Below are 13949 nucleotides of genomic sequence, written 5' to 3'. Positions count from 1 at the left end.
GAGTATAATTTCCATATTTTCCAAGAACTGATTTTCCCAGAACTGATTTTCCCAAGAATTCATGTGGGAGGCAGACGGAACATAAAAGATCTTAAGTGATTTCTTCAAGCCAACATTGGCAAGGGCTAATGCAAAGGAAATGATAACAAAATGAAGAGATGTGTACAGAGAGAATGTCTGCTCCTCTTCCCTTTGAAGGAGGAAAGGATTTGGGAAGAAGGAGGAAGAAAAAAGAAGAGAAGAGGGAAGACAGGCAAATAGAGTAGGGAAAGGAAAGAGGAGCCCAAAGAATTGGGAGATAAAGAATAAGGCCACCAAAGGAGAATCTGGGCCTCTGTTCCCTTCCTGAAGCCAGCAGGTCTCCTCCAGTGACCCAGAAGCAAACTTAAGTGACACATCACCTTCCACCTATAAGACTTCTCTGGCATAACTGGTCACAAACACATCCTCCCGGTTGAGGCTCTTGTGTTTCTTTTCTCTGCTAGTCCTTTCTTCCTGTGCATTCAGTACCAGGGGCTGTACCTGCACAACCACTAGGCTTTGGATTTAAGGAATCAAATACCATCACAGTCTCTGGGTTTCCAGGGGTAAAACAAGGCAGGGAAATAGTTAAGTTTGGAGGGAAGAATTTTTGAAATCTCACACCACTTTTTAAGTGGTTTTGCAGGGATCTGAAATGAATTATATGGTAGGTACATCTATCTTGAGTTAAAAAGAGAGAAGTTGGGGAGGGTGGTAATTGGGCAGCAGAGACTGTCGTTACTGGATAATGAATACAGAGGGATGTGCTTCGGAAGGCAAGGTTTGGAATGCTGCTTTGGTGGGATGATAGGAAAATACCAACTATGATGACTTAAAGTGGCTATTTCATCTTGATGGGCAGCTTCATCATCTTCAAAGGTGAAGATCAGTAGGCTGGAAAAAACTCATTATGTTCATCAAGAACTTGAATTCTCCTTGAACACTAATCATTTCATTTTTAAAGTCAGTTTCATTTAGGTACAGTTGTACTCTTTAAGTAATAGGTGCATTCCTGCAAAGCTAAGTGAGGTCATACAGTCAACAAACATGAGTGCTACTCTCTACTAGACATTCTTTTTATAAATCAATTTTGATTTTAAGTTTGCCAGAGACCTACTACTTCTGTAATCTTTTAGTATATATAATTATAAAACAAGAATTCTAGTTACGATGTGCATAATTCTAATGTGATACTGGTTTTCACGTTTGTATTTTCTTTGTACTTCATGGTCTAAGCGAGTGATACTTCGTAGTAAATCCTTAAAACTTGTTGAAGTTTTTAAGATTTTAACTACTTCCTAAGCCATTTTAATACATACATAACATTTAGAACCTGTTGAAATGTTGGGAAAGTTTGTGGTAACACCTCGTGATTTCAACCCCAGAAATTAAAGATTTGGTCATCAAAGTCAGACAGTTAATTTTTGTATTCTCCATGAAAAGGGTGGGAGGATAGTTTTCAGTCCACCAGCTTTAGAGGGAAAATTATCAGCCTACAAAGGAGCGGGCCTCCCTTTAAGCACATTACAAGTCCAATTGTATCTCTAAGGATCAATACCATTTTTCCCGAAGAAGCGTGCTCAGTAGATCCTGGATGGCTTTCAGTTGGCCATACTTTATGAATTATTATTTCTATTTCTGTTGGTCACTTAATAAAACCACACTTTAAACTTATAAAACTATCATTTAAATTACTAAATGAGTTTTCCTCATAATGAACCTAAAATGATGAGAATTTGCTATATTGATAGGACTCTATTCACCAGTCATAGACCCAGGGAATATGAATATATATTTATATTTCTCTGAAAGTTTTCTTTGCAGCTTCTCAGCAAGGGTCAGGTGACTTGTGCCTGGAGTAGTAAAGCACTTCTAATAGGACCGCAGTCTGTAGGTAATTTTCAAATCTCTATTCAACTCAGAAAGTTGGAAAATATAGGGAAGACTGGAGAAGTATATTCTTTGAATGGGATCTAAAGGCTGGCAGCGCTTAGTGAACTATTGGCCGTTGACATGATAATCCATAATGAATGTTGAATGAATTTTCATTACGTCTAGACATATACAGTCTGTTGCTTAAGCAAATAGCGAGGTCAAATCAGGGATCATGGACGCTTGTGTAATTGCAGTTATGGTTCTCAGGCCAGGTTTCTACTCCTAGTTCAACTCTGTGGAAATCTGAAAACATCTGGAACCTTTCAGGGTAACAAGAGAGCTGTCCAAATGGAGCTTGGATCTAGACTCGGGAGTTTCTGTAGCCAGTTCTGTTCTTGAATGCATTGCTGTGTTTACGCTCTTCTTGGCTTTCCCATCTTATTAACTAGCTCTCCTCCCAAGGACAGTGAAGTAGAGCAGAACAAACTGCTGGCTAGGGCTGCTCCGGCTTTTCTGAAGGGCAAAGGGTAAGTTAAAGCCAGAGTGTACTGTAAGCCTGAATTAACTAAACTAAAAATGGAGATTTCTTGTGTTAAAAATGCTTTGCGTTTGAAAGACCATCTTTGATTTAGTAAAAGGAGCTCTATTATAACCCCACTAACAGTACCATGTAGTTCGTTGGTGTAGACACATCTGTGTTATTCACTTTGTCTGACTTCTTTTTTTTTTAATGACTAAACTTTAGATTTGATTTTCCCAAGGATACTTACTATCTGCTTGCAACCCTATCGATGTGTTTACTGTACAGATGAATTTCTTGGCTTTAGTGGCTTGAAGAATGCAAATCTGTTTTCTTAAAAGCTACTTTACCTAAATGGAAATTTTTATTTATTTATTTTTTAATTAGTGAAATGGAATTGTGTATTTCATTGCTTTGATTTTGCTTGGATTTTTCATAGAACATAACTTAACTTTTCCTCTACCTGCTTGGTTTTCTAAATGCCTTTTCTATCACAACTCACTCCTACCTACTGTGCTTACTTCTGTTCGCCTCTCCTACCAACACCCTTTCTTCCTCCTGCCCTGTTTCAGGATACAGTACAGCCTGAATGTGGCAGACAGGCTAGCTGATGAACATGTTCTCATCGGGTTGTATGTCGACAGGCTCCGGAACAACCCATCATGGTTAGTGCAGGTTTGGCTGCCTCACTGTCATTAGGGAGGGTAACAATCTGATCCCTCATCAGGAAGTCTCAGCAAAGGGGCAAATGGATGCCACAGGTGTCACTAAGTCATTTTTGAACTGATTCAGTTAAGACGTCTTTCATGATGTTAGTTTGGATACTTCCCATTCATGTACCATGGAATTCATCAGAGCTAAAGGGAAAACTGGTATAAGGGGAGGCCATGCTCTATATTAGCCTTCAGTGGACACAGGGCTCTGGGTTCCGCCAGTCAGTTCTGTGTTACAAGTGCCATGGCAAATTACCACACAACAGTGATGCAAGAATTTGTCTTATTCCAAGGTCGTGGATGTCTCTGCTGATTGGGAGGACAATGCTCTGATAAGATAAAAGTGAAAAGAGGGAAAGTGATGGGATGGGATCATACTATGGAAATCATTTCCTTAATGATAATAGTGGGAAAAATTGTCTTTCAATTCTTCTCCAACTTACCAGTATTTCTGGAGAACCATCCTCATAAAGCCTGCTTTCAAGTGGGAGAATATGCAGAGCTTACGTCCAGATGTGTCAAATGTGTAAATTCTGATAGCCCTGCATATTTGGATAAAGGCATTGGTAAAGTTTTTCTCTATTTTAATTGCGACCTAGGAGATTCCCCCCATTGGTTGAAGTTACTTGGTTTTGATAATAAATGTACATTTGCAATTTGAATGAAAATAAGTGAACAGACATGTATTTATCATATGTTTCAGTCTAGTTTAGACTCCTGTGTTTACAAATGTGTTTAGCAAACCAGTTCCTTAGAAATATTTGAATTTTGCTTAATAACTCTAACTTTCTCTGAACTAAGGGCTAATGTTTTGTTTTGTTGTTTTGTTGTTTTGTTTTGTTTTGTTTGCCATTATAAATATTAAGTGAACCTATGCGTTAAATTGCCTTAAAAATAGCCTGCCTCCTTTCCTCTACTATTTCACAAAAAGCATCCCTGAAACATGTGATGGCCACTACTCAGTCCTCATCTCCTTCATCACTTGGTATTGTTAGCCACCTCTTTGTTTCTAGAACTCTCCTCCCTGGACTGTTTCCTGCTCCTGATGAATAGAACTATTCTTAAAAAATAAGTACATGAGATGATTTTAGGTGATACATCAATGAACATCTATTAGTAGTTACATATTTATCTTAATTTGTATTTTTAAAAAATATATATCTAGCACACTAGTTTCATTGTATACTATATCCTACACTTCATGAAGATAAAAATAAAAAGCTCTCTTCAGCTGACCCCACCTCTTTGTTCAAAGTTGCCAAATTTGTAGATCCAAAATTTCCTCTTCTTTGTTACCTCTCAGTCTCTCAAAACTGTAAGAGAGAAGATTGATTGCTTTAATCTTATTCCCAATGAGTTTGGATCCCCAATGTTATATGGCAGCTGAAACAACAGAACTAAATACTGAATTACCCCCCCCCAAAATGTATTGACATTCCTCAATGAAGAGTTTTATTGTTACAGATTCAATCATGTCTGAAGGCAAAGCTGTGGTCTCATACTGGGTCCTCTCCCCGCTAATTCTGAACACACTCCAGTTACTTCTCCCACTCTTCTTTGACCTTTTCTTAATTAAATTTATAACAACGGAGTCTCCAAAGAGAAAAGCTCCCAGTTCATTGCTACCAGCCGTTTTCCCTATGCAAGTGATTGATCACATTGGCTTGATGGTCACTTAAGACAGTAAAACTGGGGGCACCTGGGTGGCTCAGTGGGTTAAGGCCTCTGCTTTCGGCTCAGGTCATGATCCCAGGGTCCTGGAATCGAGCCCCGCATTGGGCTCTCTGCTCAGCAGGGAGCCTGCTTCCCCCTCTCTCTCTGCCTGCCTCTCTGCCTACTTGTGATTTCTCTCTGTCAAATAAATAAATAGAATCTTTAAAGAAAAAAAAAAGACAGTAAAACTGTCTCCACAGAGCCACCTCACATCTACTTGATGAAAGCTAGAGGTGATATTTATTTTGAAAACAAAGCAGAATTTAAGACCGATCAACAAAGCAAGCTCCTTGTTAAGAGGTGCTGCCCTCCAAATTTCTGTATGCTTTTTTTCTGTCCTTAGAAATTTCCAACTTCTCTTTTGAATTTCTCATTTTTCTTCTCTTTCCTCTGTATTGAATTCGAGCCTAACAATTCCCCACACCGGCCATGATTATGGAAGTGATGTAGTGATCTCTCACCTTCTCTGTCATCTTAATAGCTAATAATGCTTCACTGTCCTTCAACTCTGGTGAGATATGAAAGGGTAATAGTCATAAAAACTACCATTTTTTAAAGCACATGCCTCCTGCGAAGCACTGTGTAAAAACTTTATTTACATAATTTCTCCTAGTCCCTAGAGTAAGCCCATAGAGTAAATGCATTCTTCCCCATTTTATACACTTGATCTTAGCCAAAAGGCCGAGAAGCGATCTTCCCCATTTTATAGATAAATAAAAGTATCAATTTACAGAGTTTACATGACTCTCCCATAGTCACATAGCTATGAAACAGTAGATCACAGACTTCAACCATTATCTGCTGGATCCCAACCTCCTAATCATGCTACATTGCCTATTATAAAACCTACATAAACACGTGCTCCCCCCCCCAGAAAGATTTTCTAGAATCTTTCTAGACACTACTCCCCACTGCCTCTACCCCACTGCATACCTGTTTCCTAAAATTGCAAATCCTACTACATTTATTCGATAGACAGAGATCACAAGTAGGCAGAGAGGCAGGCAGAGAGAGGAAGGGAAGCAGGCTCCCCGCTGAGCAGAGAGCCTGATGCAGGGCTCGATCCCAGGACCCTGGGATCATGACCTGAGCTGAAGGCAGAGGCTTTAACCCACTGAGCCACCCAGGTGCCCCGCAAATCCTACTACATTATTTTTATTTCATTTTAACAGGTATTTGAGTGCATACTACTAATAGGAATGGTGGTTGTTAAAGTTATCCTTTCTGTATTTAGTCTCCGCATTGTGGTTTTCCATTTTAATTACAATCTTCAAAATAGCAAGAATTTTGTCTTCAGTCTCCTGTATTTCATCATGGCAGCCGGAATATGAATAATAAATGTTACATTTATGAAGTTCTTCAAAAACTACAGGGCCCTTTCTTACACATTATTTGCTCATCAAAGCTCTATTAAGTTTGGATATTATTAATTCCATTTTACTGATAAAAAAATGTTAGCTCTGACACGTTAAGAGACTTATCCAAGGTCACATGCTATCAAGAGCTTGCACACAGGTCGTCTGACACTGGGTCCCATCTGTTTTCCACCCCATTCCTCAGGCTCCCTGTCTCTACACCCTTCAAGAGATGGTCTACAAACAGGAACCTAGTAGCTGTTCTTGATTAAAATATTTGTTTTGTAATTATTCATATATGCTCCTGATTAAGTCTGTGTGGGAGCCTTTTCCCCATATTAACTACTTAATACAATGGGAAACTGACTCATTTTATAAATAGTCTACTGATAAATTAGAGAAACACTTCTGTGTCCTTGCTGGTTCTGATGTCAAATAAGTCACATAAATTCACTGTAGCTCAAGGGAGAATTCCTGCTGTCTTCCTAATTGAGTGAAGTTTTAAAAGCCTTAATGGTTTTCAACCATCTTCTCCAATGGGGGAGAAGGGTTATTAAAATGTAATATGGTGAGGGCTTTTTCTGCCTGTCCCTAAAGCTCATCAAGTACTGGCCTTGTTAGAGGTTTATAGGGACTAATTGGGGCAGGCAGACTAAAAAGATGGGAAACCAGCCCGGAACTTCTAACTGTACCCATAATTATATCCTTGATACTTGCCATATTCATAAGCTTCTGGCATATTGCTCTCAGCTCTGAAAAGACCCCCGGTATAAGGGAGAGAGAAAGTGCAGTTGAAGGTTCCTGTCCATTTTTTGATGTCATGATCAATTCCTGTCACTTAGTTATTAGACCCCTGATCACATAGAAATAGGTTAAAATTTGTTTTTCTTATGTTTTTCTCAAGTATAGGAAATTATATATTTGATGCAATTTCTAGGTTTCATATATGAGTTCTAAATTTTTATTGGCTTGCCTGCTTAAAACCCTTTAGTAGATTCCCGCTGCACTTGGTTTAAAACCCAGACCCTTCACCAGGCCTACAAGCCTGTGCCCAATCCAGCCCTTGCCTTGTCCTATCTCAGTCCCCGTCTCATGGGTTTCTCCCACTTAATCCCAATACTTAACAGCATCCACTTTAATCAGTCCCAAAAACAGTTCCTAAAACTGCCTCAGGACCATACTAGTTCTTCCCTGTGCCAAGAACATTCTTCCCACTTTACCCTTGCCCTGTCCAGCCATACATGTGTGCACTGGTTCTCTTTACATGTATGTAAAGGCTACTTCTCTGGCTTCCAAACTCAGATTAAAGGCATCTCCTCAAGGAGGCCTCCCATACTAATCTCTATCATGGCATAATGTTTATTTCATTTTTACTGTGACTGTAACCATTGGTTGATCAGCTGGTTGGTTGAATGGTTTACCAGCTGCCTTCTCTGTAGAGCAGGGAGCTTCTCTAACTTGTTCATTACCATATCTCTGGCACCTAACACAGTGCCTGCCACACAACAGGTACACAAAAAATATCTGTTGACATCATGGGATGTTGATGGTGCTGTAGGTATAAAATTCCCTCTTACCCTAAACAAAATTATTAGGACTTCTCAGAAAAACTTTTTTAATTGTAAAATGAATATTTTTGCTACTTAAAAAAAATCACCTATTATAAGTTCGCCCTTAGGTTGAACATTTAGTGCAGGAGTATAAAGTAGGTGAAAAAGTAAAGTATTAAGCTTTACACAGAGAACAGTGGTAAACCTGGATAAAGACAAGCATCAGCAATTCACTGACATGAGGAAAGCAGCTAATGGGGGGAGGGGGCAAAAAAAAAAAAAAACACCTAAACTAAAAGTGATATTGGGAAAAAAATTTTTTTTTTATTTGAGTGTTCTCTGATCTCTTTCACTGTGTATTAGTTTGCTAGGGCCGCTATAACAAAATACCACAGACTGCATCTTAGACAACAGAAATTTATTTTCTCACCGTTCTGGAGGCTAGAAGTCCAAGACTAAGGTGCCAACAGTTGTGATATCTCCTGAGGTCTCTCTCCCATCAGCCCACAGATGGCCACCTTCTTGCCTTGTTCTCACATGGCCTTTTCTCTGTGCACAAACATCCTTAGTTCTCTTCTGCTTCTTATAAGGACACCACTCATGTTGGCTTAGGGCCCCACCCTTACCACCTCATTTTACTTTACTTACCTCTTCAAAAACCCTAACTCCAAATAGAGTCACATTCTGAGGTACTAGGGCTTAGGACTTCAACCCATGAATTTTGGGGAAGACTCAGTTCAATCCATGACCCACTTCAACACTCCACCAAATTGGATTTATTTTTTTTTTTAATGTGTAGGCTAAAACTTGGCCCTTTTCAGTAAAGGCTGATTTGGAAAATGTAAATGTATTGCAACCTGTTGAAAGAAAAAAATTATTACCTACACTCACTGAAAGTGTCTCTTATTTATGAGTTTTTGTTTCCTTGTTAACCCTATTCCTTTTGTTCTATAAAATGTTTATGAGTTCAGTTCTAAAACTAGACTTCTGGGGCACCTGGGTGGCTCAGTCAGTTAAGTGTCTGCCTTCGGCTCAGGTCATGATCCCAGGGTCCTGGGATGGAGCCCCTTGTCGTGCTCCTTGCTCATCAGGGAGTCTGCTTCTCCCTCTTCCTCTACCCCTCCCCTCTACTCTCAAATAAATAAATAAAATCTTTTTAAAAAATTTAAAACTGGACTTCTGAGAAAGCTATTCCCATGGGATTCTAGAAATATGAATCTGAAGAGCGCCACGCCACCTGTGCACATCACTGCATTGGCTGCGTTGTACCCACAGAGGTTTGCTCAGCACACTCAGATGAGAAATTGATTTTAAGATGAGTTCATTTCTCGGTGATAGATTCTAATACATTTTAAGTTTCCGTGAGAGACATTCCCAATCTGAGGAAGTTGTTGGTACAAATGAGCTAGTATAGTACCAGATGCATGTGAATAACACAATATTCGTTCCTCGCCTGATTTCGAATAGGATGAAAGGCATACAATAAATAGATTTTAAAATCTCGTATTGTAAACCTGTCCATTATAATATGGTAGAAAACAAATGATAGCTCATGGATGTTCACCAATATGGTTAAATGGATAAACTTCAGAGTATGCTTTCTCTAAATGTGCTGAAATATGTGGGCCTGTTCTCTTATGTTGGTTGATACAATGATATATTGTGTGAAAAGGACATTTGGTGACAAATTAACGGCAGTATGCAGCTTTGGAGCAAGAAGAGAAGGCTGTCACTGTTGCTGACTCCTCCCTTTGCTTAGGATTTTGGAGATGTGAATTTCCCCTAGAGTTTCTGTAAAACCCTTCACTGATTCAACTAACCGCGCTTTCTTCTTCTTGGTAAACCCTAGAATACTAGCCAGTACAATCATACGTTCTTGAGCAAAAGCTAATTTGTAGATAAGGAGATGATGGTGCAAAAATGGTTACACCATTTGAGGTAAAGTAGGGGCTTTTGGGTGGCACAGTCAGTTAAGCAACGGATTCTTGATATCTCTTCAGGTCATGATCTCTGGGTGGTGAGATCGAGCCCTGCGTGGGGCTTTGTGCTCAGCACAGTGTCTGCTTCGGGTTCTTTTCCACTCTGCTCTTCCCCTCGCTCACTTGCTCTCTCTCATTCTCTCTCTCTAAAATAAATAAAAATCTCTGGGGGGTGGGGGAAGAAAAGGTAAAAGTAAAAAGAATAAAAGTAAAAAGAATACTTTCATAGTCTCACCGTGTGCCCTGGCACTGCTCACTGTATCCCCCATATTATAGGTGAGAGAACTGAAGCACAGAGAGGTTAAGTGATTTGCCCAAAGTCACACAGCTAGTACCTACGAGGGCTAAGCTGTGAATTCAGAAATATCCAGTCCCACCTCGCACACACCCTTAGATAACATTCCTACCTATATTCATCCCTAAGAGTAAGCATTTCTTCTGAATGGGAGCTTACCTTTTCCAGATACCTTCTGCTTTCCCAATCTTTAAAACAACAACCATAAAATGTGAACCAAAGAGAATTTTCCATGGTTCAGGTTGGGGAAGATCTGATGTGGATAAATATGAAAGAGTATAATGACATTTCTATGAACTTTAGCACCTAGAAAGAGCAGATGGGAAATCGCACACAGCAATTGATTGTATCCTGATTTTCACTCTGCCAAATGTGAATAATTCTGTGTGACTTTAGACAGCATGGCTGGTGTTACAGTGCTGTGTTTTATCTGTACCCTTCTGATTTTCTCAGTGCTGAGGATGCATGCAGAGCCAAGAAGGAGATAGAAGACGTGGTCCAAAGTCCATGACCCTAGGAGCCAAAGAGAGCTAACATGTGCATTTGTTCTTTTGTCGCCCTAACGCTTAGGCATGTCCTGCTGTGTTCCAAGCTCTGTGCTAAACATTCAAGATCTAACAGTGAAATGATTGAACCATTCTTCTCTCAAAAAAGCTACAGTCTAGCTACCAGACACAAGAAAAAATGTTCATCATCACTAGCCATCAGGGAGATTCAAATCAAAACCTCATTGAGATACCACCTTACACCAGTTAGAATGGCCAAAATTAGCAAGACAGGAAACAACGTGTGCTGGAGAGGATGTGGAGAAAGGGGAACCCTCTTACACTGTTGGTGGGAATGCAAACTGGTGCAGCCACTTTGGAGAACAGTGTGGAGATTCCTCAGGAAATTAAAAATAGAGCTTCCCTATGACCCTGCAATTGCACTACTGGGTATTTACCCCAAAGATACAGATGTAGTGAAAAGAAGGGCCATCTGGACCCCAATGTTTATAGCAGCAATGGCCACGGTCACCAAACTGTGGAAAGAACCAAGGTGCCCTTCAACGGATGAATGGATAAGGAAGATGTGGTCCATATACACTATGGAGTATTATGCCTCCATCAGAAAGGATGAATACCCAACTTTTGTAGCAACATGGACAGGACTGGAAGAGATTATGCTGAGTGAAATAAGTCAAACAGAGAGAGTCAAGTATCATATGGTTTCACTTATTTGTGGAGCATAACAAATAATATAGAGGATAAGGGTAGATGGAGAGGAGAAGGGAGTTGAGGGAAATTGGAAGGGGAGGTGAACCATGAGAGACTATGGACTCTGAAAAACAACCTGAGGGTTTTGAAGGGGCGGGGGGTCGGAGGTTGGGGGAACCAGGTGGTGGGTATTAAGGAGGGCACAGATTGCATGGAGCACTGGGTGTGGTGAAAAAACAATGAATACTGCTACGCTGAAAATAAATAAAAAATTAAAAAAAAAAAAAACCTACAGTCTAGTGATGGAGTAAGACAAGTGAAAAGGCTATTAAATCAGGAAGGGTACCAGGTACAGGAAGGGCAGACAGCGCTGAGTGCGGTTGGCTGTGTGAGGAGCAATAACCCAAATTTAGAGGTCGGTGGCGAGGGTGGGAAATGGCGGGTAAAGCCAAGAGCCTGATGAAGAAGAACTGGCCAAGTGGAAGCGAGTGGAGGAGGGAGAGATTGTTCAGAGCCGAGAGAAAATGTGGAACTCCTCCTTGAGGAACTCAACTGGGGAAGGCTGCTAGAGTACTGGGGGCAGTTGGGGTAGGGGTGAGGGGGTAAAGGATGAAGCTAGATTATGCAGGACCTCCTGAGTCTTAGGGAAGAGTTTGAAAAATGAGAACCCATTGAAGGATTCTATGCATGTTACAACTGAATTCATTTTTAAAAGCTCATTGACTACAGGATGCAAAATGAATTGGAGGGAAGAATAAGTCTAAAATGAGAGGAACTTGTTGAGAAGGCTGTACGCTAATTCCAGATGACAGTGGCCTGGAGCACATCAGTGACCCCTGGAATAGAAGCAAACAGAAATTTGTGAGTTTGAAGAAGGTAGAAGGCGTGGCCTTGGTGTTACAACCTAATGAGCTGGTAAAGTCAGGGTCTTGATAAAGGAGTCTGAAGGCAAAGAGATGCCATTATCATGGTAAATTTATTATTACTACCCAGAAAGATTGCCATTTCATGATTTCCTGTCTTTTTCTTTTAAAATAGTCAAGAGCTAACAGTTAAAGCTCTGAGAATTAGTTCATTTCCTCCCCCAATATTCAATCCCATAAAATCGTGTCCTGGGCCCCAGATTCATTTTGCTCCTTTCCACCTTGACTCTCTTCTGCTCACTGACTGTAATAGAAGAATGGTACAGGAGGCCTAATGACCTTAAAAATAAATCTCTACTGATAAAATTCCTCTCACCCATTCAGACAAATGGAAAATGTTATGAGGGAACATGAAAGTATTTCTGCTGCCCTTTGGACCGCATTATTCTTTGATCGTATCACCTGGGTAGTCAGAACAGGCTTGCAGAGAAACCAAAGAAATGTGGACACACCCTAGGTTCCCAGAAATCTTTGCTAAATCACAAGGTAGTAAGCCCCACCTCCGTCGAGGCCACTTGAGTTGCCTAGAACGCCATTTTGAAATCACTAGCAACACACGCTGGCAATGCATTTAAGGTAGAAAGTGGAGAGCTTTCAGAATAACAGATTTCCCTGCTCTGAAATGCAGTCTACACAGCAGCCACTTTTTAATTCATCATGGTCTTGTAGCAAGATTATTGATTATGAAGTCTCAAAATGAATAGCCAGAGAAGGAGAAAGTGTTGGAATTGGTATTTCTTTAATGATTTAGGGATTATTGGCCATTCATTTTCAACTATTTGTAATTGAAGTCTTGAAATAATGGAATTTATCAGAGGAATGCCTCATTCACCCTTGGATAATTTGAACATACTGAAATGGCACGTGTGGACTCATAAATCCTGTGTGTGCACAAAGGGGTAATGTATCACTCCACCCCTCATTCACTCAGGGCTGGGGGAGGAAAGGCATGGAAGGATGAGTTATAGCTTACGAGACAGGATCCCATAACTTCACGTCTTGTGTCTCCAAGAGGCCTTTTTTTATGTAACCTTTACATTATTTATACTTGCTGGTCGTTCATGATAAAAGACACTTTTATCATGAGGTTTTTTTTTATCACTTTTTAAATTATTTAATTATCAAAACACTCACAAATGTTTTTGACAAAGTCACTTTTTGGCAAACAGATCATTGCCCCAGGCTTAGAGCGATGGGCCTTGTTGTCTACACAACTGTGCTGAATTAGGCATGTTATTTCTAATATGAGCCAGAAATGATAAACATATTAAAATCAAATTAAATTATTTCTTTGTGGAGTCGTTTTAGGTTTAAAGTGAAGAGAGTGTAACTTTTTTTTCCTTATTAAAGCTGTAACAAGAAATTCAGTTACTACTTTTAACCACTGCAGAGGGCAGACATTGTGTTATAGAGACAAGCATTTGCTTTAGAGCATCAGTTCTCCAGAACTAACTCCTTTGCTATTACAGTTATTTTCTTATTCCAAGTCTTTTGTATGCTAATTGGAATCTCAGTCTATGGGGATTGGTGAGCCTGGAAACCTAGAATTTCCTGTGTAAAGGAATGTTTACAAAATCATAAAAGCTATATGGATATCAGTTAAATACTCATATTATTTCTCATCTGTGGTTTGCATTTGGGGTTTATTTCGTGTGATCAACGTATCTTGGAAGTTTCCTTAGGAATGCAGATTCTCAGATTCTGCCCCCCACAACCTACCCTGTCACCCCCCAACCACAGATGAGAAACTACATTTTTTATAAGATCCCTAAGTGATAAGTACATACATTAAAGCGTGAGAAGCCCTAC

General features: G+C 39.9%; 1 protein-coding gene across 3 annotated transcripts in view; it reads left to right on the top strand.

Moving 5' to 3' along the window:
- The window catches only part of DTNA (dystrobrevin alpha), a 374000-nt gene that overhangs the window by 319139 nt on the left and 40912 nt on the right, over positions 1-13949 (top strand). For 2 of the 3 annotated variants that reach the window (XM_080821015.1, XM_080821021.1), the window contains exons 13-14: positions 2346-2423; positions 2989-3081. The exons of the other annotated variant lie outside the window; for it this stretch is intronic. In XM_080821015.1, coding sequence (XP_080677141.1) covers positions 2346-2423; positions 2989-3081 — 171 coding nt within the window. The remainder of the gene's footprint in view (positions 1-2345; positions 2424-2988; positions 3082-13949) is intronic. 3 annotated transcript variants of the gene reach the window in all.

Source organism: Martes martes (genome assembly GCF_963455335.1).
Source record: "Martes martes genome assembly, chromosome: 13".
Classification (NCBI taxonomy): domain Eukaryota; kingdom Metazoa; phylum Chordata; class Mammalia; order Carnivora; family Mustelidae; genus Martes; species Martes martes.
Note: the sequence above shows the minus strand (reverse complement) of the source record. Positions and strands in the feature narration are given on the sequence as shown.